Here is a 16525-nt window from a genome sequence, read left to right as displayed (position 1 = left end):
GCCAAGTGAACACTGCTGTCTGCTTTGCAAGAACGGCAACACTGTGACAGTGAGCATTTGACTTAAATACTCTCGCTGAAGGCGGTAATCCTGCAGTGTACCAACAGCGTCACAAGCCATTACGAGTTTGCCATTACAAGCCATTACGCCTTGCCCCTCTACATTCTACACGTAAAATTACTCGTATATAAATCGCTCATCAGACCAAAATTAGAATACGCCTCTGCCATATGGAGCCCGCACCAAACATACTTAATTAATGCATTAGAAGCTGTCCAAAATCATGCCACTCGATTCATCCACTCTTCATACTCATATGACGTCAGCATTTCTTCACTGAAAGTATTATCAGGACTACCACCCCTTTCGTTCCGTGGTTGCATTGCAAGTCTCACCCCTATTTCATTCTTCCCTCAATCGGTCGCCGTATATCACAGCTGCAGCACGCATATCTCACCGCACCAGTCATCCCCTGCATGTTGCCCGGCCGCCATCGCATACTGCCACCTTTTCTGCTTCATTTTTCCTTCGAGCAGCAACGGACTGGAACAGCCTACCCCGTGATGATGATGATTATGATGATGTCCTCCGGCTAAATGGCACATACCCACGGCGGGGGATTGGCCAGGGTGCATAGAGGATACAAACGCACTCATGTACAGGGAATGGAGTATATTTAAAATTTTGGGACGCAGAGCTAGAATTTGTACAAAACAAAAAATCCGGAGAAGGAAAAGTTGTGAATTCACATTCTAGCAGAAGAATCTACCAGATGAAATTATATAATCATGAATAATCGCACACTGGTTTCAGGGCATATCCCTTGGCGCTTGCCCCGAAGGATAAGAGAATCGGAATAGATAGAGGAAGCCCAAGCCGAGCGAGGGGCATCTCCAAGTAAATTCTACGGAGAGCAGCGAGCCGCCGGCAGGGGAGGAAAAAATGTTCTATAGACTCAATTTCGCCGCAAGACTCACAAAGGTTGGATATCGAAAGCCCTGATCGGTAAATAAAGATTTAGCCGTGGTATCCTGCGGAGCAAAAGGGTCATGGACACCTCACATTGCCTCGAACTGCTCATCCGCACACTCTACTTTTCAAGAACAAGTAACCGATCACCTTCAGTGCTAAATAATATTCGCAGTTTTGTTTGCTCATTTCATTAAAATCCCACCCCTTATGTAATACCCCCGATACAAAGGGGCCTTTAAGGTAAATAAACTGAACTGAACTGAACATTGGTCTAAAGTTCGTGCAAAGCCCACGTTAGAGTCCCGCACGGGCTTCATCCACACTGGCCCGCGCCTTCAAGCCCGGGCCCGGCCCTGGTCCGCTTAATTATCACTTCAATGAGCCCGGGCGCGGCTGACCAAACTCGTCTTGAGGCCCGGCCCGGCCCCGACCCGGACCCGTTCGCACAGGATTGAAAGAAGGAAATTCCTCACTGCGTGTTGGTAAACTCTAACCGTAATCAAGCTACCGGCATATTTGCGCATATAGAAGTAACGCTTAAGGACTTGGTTTCGTAAGCACAATCTGTGTAATAAACTGCTTCACGCTCCCTCTAGATGTTTAATCAGAGCCATTTTTTACAATCCGTGAAGTCCAAGTATTTAAACATCCTCGTATCCACAGCTGGTACTTTTTTTAATGAACACTCGGGGCTGAAATTCATGGCCGCACAAAGGCCACGACAGCCTATTTTCGCGCATACCCTGATTATTGCATATAATTCTCAACACGTTAAACTACAATCCCCCGAATATTTAGTTGATTCTGTGCGGTAGATATTATTAAAAACAAATTATTATTAAAAACAAACAGGGAACAGGACGAGCGCTGCTCGTCCTGTTCCCTTCCTCGTCCGTGTCCCCGTTTTGCGCTCTCATGTCTTTTACAAATTTTTTTCGTTTCTCTTGCGAGCTGCTTTCTGCTCTGGCAACCTCTGATGGCTGACGTCACAAGGGCATACTCGCCCTGCGTCGTCTGCGGCGCGCTGTTCCCTGCATTGAGGTGCTTGCGCGCACATCGTGGACGGCGGTTGCTCGAAAAGTTCTTTTCTTTTAGCTTAGCGAAATAAACTGCATTTTACGTGTTTCCGTTTCAGATGCCTTCAGCTTAGTACTCGAGCTTAGTGATCCTTGGGAAAGGGGACTTGCTCGTGGCGCCTGTTTTCTGATTATTGAGGAAACCGAAATTGGTGCGCCCCTGCTACTTACACTTAGCAGTGCACAGTGCTCCCGTGTGTGAAAAACGGCACGTGCCGTGCATGCCTTCGCCCATGTGCGCCGTGAACAGCGTGGCGATCTGTCGCGGGCTGTTCTGTGTCGACTTCTGTGTCGTCCGTGTCCTTTTTGCGCTGTTTTCTAAGAACTGTTACCAACTAGCCCAAGCCAAGCTACTGTTACAATAAATTCATATTATCACAAGGTGGCACTAGAGTAAGCTTGCGGTACGAAAGGAGCAGAGAAAAGTGCCAAATGTGACTGCCTCCCCGCTGCATGTGTGTGCGTGTGTAAACCGAACATACTTTTCTTTCGGCTCGTAGAACCCTTTTGCAGAACCAAGCGTCTAGCAGAAGCCAACACGACTCGAATACGTTTCACTGCACGCACCGACGAACAGTCGCCGCCACCTTCAAGATAATAGTGAATCATTTAGAATTTACTCTGCGTACGCTAAGTCCGCTAGGAATGTGACGATTACAATTACTGCAGCCCCGCGCTGAGGTTGTTTACATAGCTGCATGCGCTCAAACATGTGCTGATCGTTTGCTTGGCATGACGCAAGGTGGGCTCTCCATATCTTAAATATTATCTGCTCTTGCTTAGAAAATGTAGTTTGACTCGTTTTCACACTACGATAACACTGCAATAAGAGCCGATGCTGCTATCGACCGCCTGCTTGGGAAACGCTTCGCGTACGTACGGCGCTTCTTGCTAATTGTGTCTGCTTCCTCCGATGTCACCAATACTTTATTTTCAATCCCTTTACCTGAAAATACGCTTGGACACCACTTGCATTAACGAAAATAGCCAGGTTTGTTGTCCACAGTCGACGCCGACGACTGCTGCCGGCTGCCGACCTTCAACACACATGCTCTGCAGAGAGGGTCACGTCGGCGCTTCTCGCTTACTGTACGGGCGTCCTGCGATGTAGGCAGTCGTCGCTTTGAAGTCACTGCAGCCAAACCTACGCTCGAAGGTTATTTGCATGCGCTAAGAGCTGTGAATTCACTCTCCGCAATCGATAAAATCGCACACGCGAATCCTGCGGACTCGCTGGGCCTTGTCACAAAATGGGCAAGGGGCCGGCCGTCTGCCGTCCACCGAAATTTAAGAATCCGGCAAATGTTAACCGAAGCTTATTGTTTCCACTACTACGATACGCGGTCGTTGGTCGTGCTCGCGTCGTCGTCGGTTCCAGCGTGACATTCCGGTGCGTCAGCAACGGCATCTGCGTACCGACCAGCCCACCGACCGTCGATCGACGTCGCATCGGCCTGGTGTGACCGGACCTTACCGGAAAACTACGTTACTGTTATCGATTTTGTGGCACTAGTCACTCATAGTATGAGGGACGGCTGCTACTGCGATCGCCGCGCAAAGCAGCAACGAAAGCAGACGACGTTGCTCCGTGTATGCCCTAGTGACGTCACGAGAGCATTCAATATGGCGGTCGCTGCCGGTGAGTGGAGTTTCCTGGTATCAATTTCGATCGCATTTTTTCGAATATACAGTCCGCCATGGGCACCCAAATTTTGGAAATTGAATCAGAGGCCCTTGTATTAATGGCTGAAGTACAAAATTGCAATATGAAGAACGACCCTGTCGTGGCCCCTTTAAGTGCAGATAGAAAGCAAAAGTGTCTGTGTATTATGTAACATGTATTGAATCACTCAAACTGCCTGAACCAATTAGCTCTTCCTTAATTGCATTCCTGACACCGGGGAGATGTGTTTGGGAGGTGAAGACACACAGTAGAAGACGGTCTTGAAACAAACGGCTGACTGTCTAGCAATCGAATGAAGTTCCTTCTCCAGCGGTTTCTATTAGGCTTCAAATGTCGAGTCGAGAGCGGTAATATAAAACCAAGCAGATCCGGTGAGTATTTTGGTAGAAGTGTCCGCATGCTGGTGACAGCTGAGAAGGCTCAAGCCAGTGGTGCCCTGGGCGTAAGGAGGCCAACACGATAGTATAAATGAGCCATATGTGAGGCGTAACAACGCCCACTCAGCGCGCCGCAATAGTTCACCCCGCTGCTACATTTTGCGGTTTATAACCTGCAGCAGCGGTCTTTCGCTGCCACTTCTCAGTCACTGAAAAGTTGTATTTAATTTCTTTTGTATCGTTCAGTGTGGCCGAGCGTGTGTAAATGGTCATGCGGCCACGCGGACGCAGTGAAAAAAATTTTCATCTGAACCTGAGTAATTAACTGTAATTCATTAACATATCATTCACTGCAGTTAGCGTGCATGTTTATATTGAAAAGTTAAAGGCAGTGGCATTATCCTATGTTGTACCATTTTACTAACGCATCTGTGTCCTGAATATGCACGTCTAGAATTTCAACCAAAACCATGTAATTACACATGCGGGACCGTGGCACGTAGCGAGTGGCTCCTCGCAGTTGTCGAGTTCCACGCTCCGCCTGACAAGATTGTGAAATTGCAGGCGCGGTGATGTCTTCGTTCTTGGCGAGCGACGTGTAGTGAGCGCTGTTCCTTTAAGCGATTGTTTCCGGAGTGGGTGATAAGATGTGGTGCCGCTTTCAATTTCGCATGCCCAGTGTTACCGGGCTGCTGATCAAGACCTCAGCATTCTTGCCAGGCGAATCGTTATGCGTAGTAGATGCGTCACATAAGGGAGGACTTTCACGCCGAGCGACGCGGTCTCGCAAGCGTAATCACACTGTTTACCCTGAAATTTGAGACTTCCACATGACTGGACACAGGCGCATTATTAAATCTGTACAAAATATAATAGTTTCTGAATGTTTCTGCCTCTGTTTTCATTATAAGCATGCACGCTAACTGCAATCAACAAAAAGTTCATGAATAAATTCAGTCAATTACTCACGTTACAATCAAAATTTTTCTCAGTGTGTTAGTCCGCTCGGCTGCGTAACCCATTTTTACTAATGACTTTTGTGTCCTGCTCTCAGAATTTTGTAGCGTGAGCTACACTAGCCGCGGATGAGCAGTTTCTCGTGAGCATGGATGAGCCAAGGTGGGCACGCGCGAGGAGCGAGTGACGTCACAGCTGCGCAGCTGGTGCGCCGGAGCCGCCGCCGCCGCTGCGCGGGGGAGACCTGCCAACTGCGCATTGCAGAACCGTGACGTCATAGACCTGGCAGACGCGCCGGCGCCGGTGCGCGTTCCAGAGGGTAGCAGGCGGCCTATGGCTTCAGCGCCGCGTTTCTGTCACAACGTTGTCAATCTCAACGCATGCAGCGCACACCTGTCACTGCCGCCACTTAGCTTAAAGCACGGTTGAGGTGTCCACTGTTCCAAGAGGGCAGTTATGCGCCTTCCCTCTGGTTCAGGCATCCACCGAGATATGGAGACCTCGCCCTCACCTCACGCTACGTATATCCTGGCATTGCATAGCTAAGCCACTGTCATTTTTTATGTGAAGCGCCGCCGCGGTGGCTCAGTGGCTATGGTGCTCGGCTGCTGGCCCGAAAGACGCGGGTTCGATCCCGGCCGCGGCGGCTGAATTTCTTTGGAGGAGAAATTCGAGGCCCGTGTACTGTGCGATGTCAGTGCACGTTAAAGAACCCCAGGTGGTCGAAATTTCCGGAGCCCTCCACTACGGCGTCTCTCATAGCCTTAGTCGCTTTGGGACGTTAAACCCCATAAACCAAACCAAACCTTTTTATGCGAAGCATACTAAAATAGCCCAACCCAGCTCCTCGAGCGCGGCGGTGTCGTTACCGTTGACCTTTCGTGACCTCCATGTCATACCACGTGATGCGTGACGTCACAGCAGATGAAAAACGGGGGGCCAACTCGCGCCGTCGCGCGAGGCGTCGCGACCAAGGAGGACCACGTGGTGCGTGACGTCACAGCAGATGAGAAACGGGGCCCCAGCTCGTGCCGTCGCGCGAGGCGTCGCGACCAATGTGTTTCCTGCTTCTGCCGCTAGGTGCGCTGTAGTGAACTCGTGATGCTGGAGCGGCGGTATACAAGGGGGTGCGCCTGCCTCTGCTAGGCGTACACGGGATAGAGATGCCTCCTGGAGACAGGGCTGCTCGTTGGAATGAGAAGCAAAAGTTGCAGCGTGCTACAGAGACTGATGAAGAGCGTGAAGAACGTCTAGCCGAGCGGCGTGCTCGATATGCAACTCGGCGACAATATGCTTCGCATCTGACTAGGCTTAACCTAAGCTAAGCCTCAGCCATTTTTTTTATCCATAACGCCTAATTTTCAACACCCTGTATAAACGACGTACGTACATGAGCTGTCTCTCACTCTGCGTCAAATAAGAACTTTCTCGGGAAATTTTAGCGAAGGGATTATTTTCTTTCCAAATATTCAGGGAAAAAGTAAAAAAAAATTGTTTCTTGTTTTCCTCTCGTGAGAAAATTTGAATACAGCAGACACCAAAAAATAAGTAAATATGCGCACAGTAATTTTCTCTCTCAAGCCGCACCATGTTCCTGTTTCTTCGATGTCGCTGCTAGAACACCCCAAACCCAACCTGTAATAATTCGTCAGAAGCCGGACACATACCCTCCATGTACTGGTCCGAGCCCACCTAGGACCACTACTTCAAGCCAGGACCGGCTAGGGCATGGTGAAACAATGCAATTTCTGGCTGAGCCTTGGCTTTCGGACAAGGCCTTTCGGGGCCGGCCTTTCCCGCCTGGGCTTCCAGACCTGTGCAGTGATCTAACCCACATATTTCCTCGATGTTTCACACCATTGCATTGTTACTGGGAGTTAAAATATCAAAGCAACGGCGTAAGCCGTGAGGCAGCTGCTGCTGAACTGCCGGGATAATTTCAGTCGCCTGAGATCCTTTAACGAGGGCTTTGCATTTCACCTTCTTTAAAATGCAGCCACGGCAGCCGGGATAGATCCCGGGGCCTTGTTCTCGGAAGCAGGTTGACAAAGCCGTTCAACTACAGCGGAGGTTGCGTGTCTGTAATTGTATACCGCACACGAGTCCAGGCAAAGTTCTCACGGTACATCGATAAAGTTTCAGCATGCAGGCGTTTCGGGCCTTTTTTCTAGATCCTCAGAGACGCCACTTTCCTGGTAAGCAGGTGACGGTCAGCTTCATTGGGCAGTTCGTAGTTTGCACGGACAAATCGTCCTGACGCCCATTGCTTAGGGCCAGCGAACGGTGAAGTTTACTGAGCTGGTGCTCACGCTTACGTAGGCGAGGACAGGTATTCTTCGAACCTCTAATTATTCAGGCAAGTGGAATTATATCGAGTTAATTGGCTTCATACATGAATGCAGTTTCGTTTAAGTCCAATTTTTAGGGGAATCCCCCAAGGTGAAGTGGATTTGTAATCTACTTACAAATCTACTCCACCTTTGGGGATTTCCATAAAAATTGGACCAACACAGTTCCCACTTCGAGTTATTGATCAATTCGCTCTCGCCATACCATAAGCTTGCCGTCCAGGTTAGCTGAATTGGTAGAGCAACTGCTCCGGTGAAGCGGTGGTCCCGGGTTCGAACCCCGGACCAGGACGAATTTTTTTTCAACTACGAAGTTTCTGAGAAAGCTGTATAGCTTTCCTCTGTAGCCGTATGGCTGCGCTCGCATGGACGTAAATGAGTAATTACAGTTTAAAATAGTCATGCTTTGCTTCCATGCTGTCAGATTGCTGAGTCGTCGGCCCATCTGACGACGATATCGACTCAGGTTCAGCTCTGGTCTAGGTTAAGCTCATCTGCTCTGTTCGCGCCGCGGAGAAAAGTTGATGAAGACGACGATGTGCAACGCAGAGCGCGAGAGTGTGTTTACATCCAGCCACTGCAGTGTGTTGCAGTTTAACGCGAGGCGTTATCGGCTGTGATGATAGCACAGTGCCTTCGTGCAGTGGCCAGCGAAGCGTATCTGTTCGCGCCGCCGTGGTTCGAAATCAAGTCGCGGAAATATTTGTTTTATTTCTGCATGGGATGCTGCTATGCTAGGTTTTACCAAGGTCACCTTCAATGTCAAGCTTCATCAGACTCGGTGAGCCGGTTAGGCCTCGTGAAAAAAGGCACCCCGAAAGTGTGCAAGTCTGCTGCCGTTTACATTGGCAAGCGGCGCCAGCGAGCGAGTATGTATGGCACGCCGTAACCACATCCAAAAAAACATTCTCTGCCTCTCCCGTAACCGAGAGTAGAGTAAGCATGAAATGTTTACGGGCCTAATGTCATCTCGGTGGACACCCGAACCGCACAGTACAGGAAGGGAGGAACGCCACCACCCGTTCAGCGCGATGCCTTGCCATTTGAACGCAAGGTTTTTTGAGGAAAGGAAATGGCGCAGTAATTCTCTGCCATCTCGGTGGACACCCGAACCGCGCCGTAATGGAAGGGAGGAACGCCACCACCCGTTCGGCGCGATGCCTTGCCCTTTGAACGCAGCGCTTCTCCCCCGGATCACGTATGACAACGAAGTGTAACGTGGCATTTATGTGCTTTTTGCACGCGTTATTAGAAATCGGAAATTATAATTCCGTGCATTATCAAACCCACAGCTCCACTGATATCTTGATAAACATTGAGAAGGCACTGGCAGCAGTTATTTTTTGTCTCGTTTGGAGACCAACCGGCGCTTGCATGCCGGTCGCGTAGGAGGGCTTAGAGAGTCTCGTTAAATCTCGTTAAGTCTCGTACGGTGCCCGGATGTTCTCGTTTCAGAGCCCGGATGACTGGAATTCAGTGCCCGGATGAGTGGATTTCAGTGCCCGGATAACTGGACTTCAGTGCCCGGATGACTGGAATTCAGTGCCCGGATGAGTGGATTTCAGTGCCCGGATAACTGGAATTCAGTGCCCGGATAACTGGAATTCAGTGCCCGGATGAGTGGATCTCGGTCTCGGCGTGACGTCACCACACTGCCGACAACGGGAGCTAAAAGCATTTCATGCTTAAAAACGAACGCTGTTAAACGCGGGATGTCCAAGGGAGGAGCTCATGTAAAGGAAATAATCTGTTGCATAGCTTTGTTTATATAATCAAAAAGTGCTCTCAGACACGTACGTCGATGACAAAATTGCGACCTTTAGGAGTGACTGTGGCACCTTACAACTATTTAATCGAAACTGTTAGGGATAGCTGGAAAAAAAAAACACCTAAACCAGTTTCTAGCATCAAAAAGTTTTTATTTATCTCTAAGTGAACGGAGTGGATTCCAAGAGTTGTCAAGCGTAGCAGGGGAGTAAATAAAATAGGTGGACGGATGAGATTAAGAAGTTTGCGGGGATACCATGGCCGCAAATGGCAAAGGCCAGGGTTAATTGGAGAGACGTGGGAGAAGCCTTTGCCCTGTATGGGTGTAGTCAGGCTGATGATAATGATGATCATCGCACATACTGCTGTGACCGGATCCCCCCCCCCCCCCCCCCTAGTCAACACTGTTGTGACGTTGTTGTCGTCACGGCAAAGCGACTAAGTTCCCTGGCTGTCGACGCGGCTAAATATAAAGGCAAACCGTTAAAAAAAGCTCGACATCGAAGAAAATGAAAACTGCTTTCTGTACAATATTCAAACCACAGTCCAAGGTTTCGGCATGGAGGCCGATAGCATAATGGCTTATCGAAACTGGCTCGATCGCTCGAACGAAGGAGACTCGATCACTGCGTCTAGCTCTCTGCTTTCTCTCCGACCTCCTGAATGGCTTTTTATACCCTGGCCGGTTGACGGAGGTTTGCATCACTCGCTTCACCAGAAGGGTGAGGGGTGTCTGGGCAGCGATACAAGCTTACGGTACAAGCTTACGCTGGGCGGATGAGCTCGACGCCTGGCTCTAACGGGATGCCAGAGGAACAAACTTATGTTGGAAAAGCACTCGCGCAACAGTGCACACGAACTAATTTATTTAGATGCTGCTAGCAACCTTTTGCCTTCTGTCATCAAAGCAACCTTCACAGATAAGTACTATTAGCGGACATCATCATCAGCCTGACTACGCCCACTGCAGGGCAAAGGCCTCTCCCATGTCTCTCCTTGCCAGCGACAGCCGCCGTATCCCCGCAGACTTAATCTCATCCGCCCACCTAACTTTCTGTCGCCCTGTGCTACGCTTGCCTTCTCTTGGAATTTACTCCGTTACCGTTAAGGACCAGTTATCTTGCATTTCCATTACTGCCCTGCCCAAGCCCATTTCTTCCTCTTGATTTAGACTAGGCTGTCATTGATCCGCGTTTGTACCCTCACCCACTCTACCTGCTTGCGGTCTCTTAACGTTACACCAATCATTTCTCTTTCCATAGCTCGCTGCGTTGTCCTTAACTTAAGCTGAACCATCTTTGTTAGCCTCCACGTTTCTGCCCCATAGGTGAGTGCCGGTAAGATACAGCTGCTATATACTTTTCTCTTGAGGAATATTGGTAAGCTGCCATTCATTATCTGAGAGCAGCGAACAGCTCTCTTTAAACTCTGCCGCAAGTACGCTATCAGAGTGAACGATTCGCACTGCTCTTACATGCTTCTATTACATTGTTTGTTCTGTGTCGTTCAAAGTGCAGAACATTGTGCTGAAATGTGAACGGATAAATCTATTTCAATTATGTCCTATGTGGTGCCCACCGGGGCCCATGCGGTTAAAAAACTAAGTAAAAAAGCCATACGCTCCCCTACAAGAGAAAAGAATACTTCTGCTTTCTTAGTATTATTCTCTCCTTTTTTTCTGCAAAACTTGGTGCAGTGTGTTGTGTGGTCATAAGTGCCAACCAACATGGTAGTTTCCACTAAAAAGTCACAAGCATTCGTATTCCGTTCGTCTTTTACAGACTGCCCCTTCCTATTAAACGCGCTGACGCTGCTCACAGTGAAGCTCGATTCAGTACGAATAAAACATTAGGGAAGCGTGTGCCGAATAGCGGTAGCAGCCTACACAACTGTTTCGTTCTTGGAGCGGCTCTCGTTATTTTTAACGACCAACTGCTTTCAAAGACGCACCTTAAACCTAACGCGCTTGGCTAAAGTAACAGCATCTGTTAGCGACTTATTTTTCGAGAATGCCTGACTTCCGCACTGTTTGCGTAACGCATGCAGCTTGCGAAAAATAGGTCCCACGAATAATTTCACAGAATGCGTACTTATAATTGGGCAAAAAAGTTTTCTAATGCCAGCGCGCTGCTATTTATCAAATAGAAGGGAGCATTCCTGTGTAACTCCGCTCAGCAGATTTTCTTTCCGAAGAATAATGGTCTGTCATTTCTATAAGCGGCTCTAGTCAGTTTTCACGGCGGATGCTGACAAATCAGTGTGCTTCCTTGTTTTTCACTGCTGAATTCTCGCGAAGGTTCCTTCTACGAGAGTGGGGCGCTATGTGGCATAGGCCACGCTCTATCTGCCGTTTTAGCGTTTGAAAGCATGCGTACCTCAGGAAAAAGGGGAGTCCTAAGAGGCATGTCGCAACTGCTTTACCAAATCCAGTGTTCACAAAATATTCATAAAATGAGGCTTTAGCCCGATACGCCAAAATACTCAGCTCACAAAAATCGAGTCCCTTACTGTACATCATCACAGACGGAACTTCGTGCAATTCGTTACAAATGTGAAAGTTGTTTCGGTGCTTCCTTTTTCCGCTCTTCTGCATTTCTATTACTGGCCTTTTCCGTCCCAACCCTCGTAGCGAGAAAAGGCACTCAGTGCTGTCCGTATATGCTAGGCACCCTTTTTCCCCGGAACATAATTTCCGTTCCTGCGTTGTTTCCTTCGAAGGAAAGCGGAGTTCGGAGACAGCGGCATAAATCATTAGGCAACGCTACGATAGGTCATGCAGCACTTCCAGCAAAACCGCGCCTTAATTCCTACAATGCTCAGAGCGGAAACGCTTAAACGCGGGAGCAGCGGAAAATAAAATGGTCATCTTTTACTTTCCCGGTACCGCGCTGTAATCTTTCTCGTCGCATTTGCCGCATACGAGAAAGAATCCTAAGAAAGCGCAGAGTCTTTCGGCGCGTACATAGCAACAGTTTGATTCGAGAAGTAGGGCTAGGCTAACAAACAAACGAGAGAAAGGAAAATGTTAGTAATAAAACAAAAAAAACACGTCGCTCGAGGTTACGCGCCTATATTTGAGAAATAGCAGTAGAATTGGGTACAAAGCTAGAGTGTACGAATATTTTCCTAGCTCGAAATTGCGAATGCTTCCAGCAATTTCTCGGTCAGGCATTGGATTTGTTCGCCGCTTTGATCGGGCCCTATCATCGTTATCCGCTTTTGTGTGTGTGTGTGTGCGGGGGGGGGGGGTAAAATCAGAAACTTTAAAAAGTCTTGTGCACACGCCTGTCACTAGCCATAGATTAGGTAGTTCAGATCGTTCTGTTTTCCACAAGCGATTTTCCCTTTGTAAAATAAAAATACGCAATAAGTTTAACTGGACCCCGCACTCCCTGTTCCCAATTTCATGTTGGCGAACAGTGCATAGGAAACTAAACCCGTTTCATTTTATGTTTTTTCAGTGATTGTTTGCAGGAAAGTGTGCTGCCTCGGACAAGGAACCAAAGAATCACCTCATTACCACGCAGCGCACATTTTACAGGCTGCGTTAATTTACCATTCCATTGACCATCGATATCGAATTCGGTCGCTGCAGTTTTTATGCAGAAGACGCATAACTAGCTCGCCACCCTTAAGTGAGCATTCTCATCCGTTCCATCGCTCCTTAACTCGTTATTGATCAGAAGCGGTAAGCTTTACAGAGCACGCAGTAAATTTAAACAGAAGTGAGCTTCCGGCTTCTTCATCTTAGTTTCTGCCAGAATGAAAGCTTAGCAGTGCTTTACTTGCGTTACCTAACGAAGAAAATGGTTCGAAACTTTTCTACAACATAAAAAACTTTGCAAGTTCAAAGTGGTGAACGCCTCACAGGCTAAGCTTCACAAAAGCGTTGTGAGACGAGGTTTGAATGAGGCTGCGCACTGAAACCTTCTGTAGAAGCATTGAACATTAATTGTACACAGAGTCGCTGCTGCAATGTTCGCGAATTGCGCCTTTTATGCCACTGATATATCCATTGCGAAAACGGGCCGGTTTAGCTCATTTCTTCTTACATAATTCCGTTAGGCTGCTAACATAAACCCGCATTACCATCCCTGAAAGCAAACACTGCAAATCGCTTTGGGCACTCATCTTTGAAACTGCGGGCGCTGAGAACTCCGAGATCTTCAGGATGTTCGACCGCGCCCTTTATTCTATACACACAAAACACGATAGGTTTTCTTCGCATAATTATAAATTTCAAAAGGTGCACTGCGAGAAGCGAAAGGGGAGCATTTGATAGCCACGACTGCATCCATGAATGACAGCTCAACGCATCTCTTGTTGTATACGTGACGTTTATCTTTGGTGTCTCATTCTCGCTTTGTTGCTGCAAGGCAGCGAAAGAGAGTTTCGCAGCTCAGCCGTACGTCACGCGTTAGTTTATAAAAATTTGGCGGATAAGAGTATTTGCTCATGCATAAATACAAACATAATAAGAACACAATAACTAACTTGAATTCACAGAAAATCCGCTATAGAGACCAGTTTGGTCGTAGGAACTCAGGCACATGAAATGTTCACAGCATGTACGCTTTACAGCGGTCTAATTATTTGAAACCTGTCTCTCTATGGCAAGTATAATCACATAAACTAACCACAAAATGCTTAATCTCTATATGGCAAGTATAATCATTTAAATTGACCACGAAATGCTTCGTAAGCTTGCAAAACCAAGCAGTAATGCTATCACACTTATGGCTCTTAAACAGCCTGCGTGCCTCAAATGTCCGTGATAGTGTAAAAGTAATAGCTTCTGGCAACTTCAGCGCCACACAACGTTGAATAAAACAAGCACTTTGAAAATTGCAGGCAAGGAGCTTCCCAGTCATTCTACCGGGACCATTACTTTCGAACACACTATTAAGTTCTGTTCGTCTTGTGTCCTTTTCTTGCGAACGTTTGAAAAAAAAAAACTTACTAGACGCAGTCTGTTCTAAGCGCAGCAGCCGCGTTTTCACGCGCACAAACTCAGAACACGCACTTTCTGCGCGGGTTCATGTAAGAGCCTCGTCGACACTGGAAGGCTCTGCTGAAGCTTACCGACTGGCGCAACGGTGCGTTGACACGATAAGCGGCGTGCGCCCGGCGACCATGGCGCAGTAGCTGGTCTTCGTATGGAGAATCGTACTTCTCGCAGCGGCTCAGCGCCATGTGCAAAAAGAAGAGCTGCTCGCTGCTGAATGGAAGGCCCGGTAGAGTACCCTCGCTGCCGCCGCTACGAACAAGTCGCCCGTGGGCGCGGAACGCTGCTGACACTGCCAAGAGGTCCCGCAGGTCCTCGCGCCCCGTCCCGTTGGACGTGAAGGGCACTGACGTAGTTTCGGTCATTGTTGCCTGCTCCTCGCGCAAGCAGTATTCGGTGGCGGCGAAGCGACCGTGCAGGTCCGTGTAGTTTGAGCGCAGCTCGAGCGCCACATCCCGGAACACGTCCAGAAGGGCGGCGCTCAGTTGGAGCAGCATGCGCGGGAGGTGGTACTCCCAGAAGGCCTCGTTTCGAAACGCCCGATCCAAGGCGCCCAAGGGCACAAACAGCGTGCTTCCTTCCAGCACACGGCTCTCGGTCTCGAACAGGTCCTCTGGGAAGTCTGGGAAGGGGCGCCTGCTGGGACCCAGGCGGCGGTGCTGGCGCTGCGCTACCATCTTGAGGAAGATTTCGACCGCTGACAAGCCACCCGATGCGCAACCGAACGAGCGGCACTGAGATGTGCGGAATGCAAACTTTCTCCAGTCGTTTGGCGCGAAGAATGCAGTCTTGAGATTCTTGAAGCGATGCTCCACCTTACTGAGGAAGGACGACGTTACCCAAGACATCTCGCCCAGGAACTCGAGCATGTTCTTTTTAGCGTGCTCCGCCAAGCTTCTCAGCACGGGTTCGTTTTTGTCCTGCTTCGAATTCACGGCCAGGAGGTAGGCGGCTAGTCCCGGTTCGGCTTGTGCCGCCATCTTGGCGCAGGTGTGGCTGCGACGGTCGCTCCAGCCATCCTCCCATCCAACCACCTGCGAGACGGCCACGTCGCTTATCTTGCCGAAGCGCTTTCCTGGGAGCAGTGGCGCGTACGCTAGCGCCAGGCGGAACGCTAGGTAGTTGAGCACCACCGTTGGCTTTGCGGAGGACATGAGCCCCAAGAAGACTACTCCGAGCCGATTCTCTTCCAGGGTGACCTTCGTGTCCGGCGTGATAACGCGGATGCCGAAAAGAGCGTTCGTCAAGAATTCGGCCCAGTTCCACTCTGTAGTTGACATGAGCTCCTTGAGAGCCACGGTCACGAACTGCTCGGCCGGCGCGCTGAGCAGGGCCACTAGCTCCTGCTCGAAATCAAAGAGCTCCGGCATGGGCATTCGCGCCACGCGTCGAGCTGCATCGTTGTACCATCCTCGGTGCGCGTTGGGCAGGTACGTGAAATCTGGAAACAGCGTCCGCGGAGCCTGCAGCTTGACATTGCTCTTGTCCGTGAGGCGGATATGCACCAGCGGCGAGACACCGGTGACTCGAAGCAGCCTTCCGGCAGCTGCAGACGCACGGCGGTCGCTCGACGAGTACGGGAATCCTGACAGGCCTACGCTGTCGAGGATGTTTTGGAAGTCGAGCGCTTCTCCTCTCGCCATAGACAGGTGCAGGCAGGCGTCGTACAAATCGAACAAGGGTCGAGTGCTTGTGTCTTCAGTTCCAGCACCAAACAAAGCCGTCAGTTGGGATTCCAGCTCACGTGTGCTCCTGATGGCTTCGGAGTACACTGCCTCGCCTTGAAAACGGAAGGAGGAGCTCCAGTTCGTGCAGACGTAGTCGTAGAAGTTGTCGCAAGGGTCGCCTTCTTCCAGCGAGTCTGAAACATACCTGGATGTACATAGCGGCAGGTTAAAGCTGTGTGCACTGGGATTTTGTGTGATTCGACAACGAAGCCGCGGACCCCGGAGCACGCGTGCATCCCACACTTAATCACCGTTCCAGCTGGCCACAAAAAAAAAATTGTTATTTCTGCCGTTTTTTTTTAAAGCGAAACCATAATCCTCTTCTTACTTGTATGGCTTGTTTAGCTTTAAACTGGTTGTTTTCACTTAAGTTTCGTACTTAATAATTGAAACTGCTGCACTCACAAAAGCTAGTTTTGCGTGAGTTGTGCTTAGTACATTTGAAGCACCAGAAGGCTGGCCGTCCCGTCGTCCAAATGTCAGGCCGTTTAAGGATGAAGTCGGTCGAGAAATGTGCATAGCACTTCGGTAACATCTGTTTTTCACGCAACAACAAAAAAAAATGGCAGGGGCTTAGCTTTGCTTAAGCCTGGTAGGTTGCGAAAGCAAAAG

General features: G+C 49.2%; 1 protein-coding gene across 1 annotated transcript in view; it reads right to left on the bottom strand.

The window, feature by feature from the left end:
- LOC149341414 (neprilysin-1-like) overlaps nt 1–16149 on the bottom strand; it is a 46670-nt gene extending 30521 nt beyond the window's left edge. Inside the window, exons 1-2 of the mRNA XM_089542856.1 lie at nt 16142–16149; nt 14264–16058 (exon numbers count right to left, since the gene is read on the bottom strand). Coding sequence (XP_089398982.1) covers nt 14264–16058; nt 16142–16149 — 1803 coding nt within the window. The remainder of the gene's footprint in view (nt 1–14263; nt 16059–16141) is intronic.
- Nucleotides 16150–16525: the final 376 nt, after the last annotated feature.

This window comes from Amblyomma mixtum, chromosome 5 (genome assembly GCF_055824585.1).
Source record: "Amblyomma mixtum isolate Tamu chromosome 5, ASM5582458v1, whole genome shotgun sequence".
NCBI classification, from domain to species: Eukaryota; Metazoa; Arthropoda; class Arachnida; order Ixodida; family Ixodidae; genus Amblyomma; species Amblyomma mixtum.
This window is presented reverse-complemented; position numbering and strand designations above follow the sequence as displayed.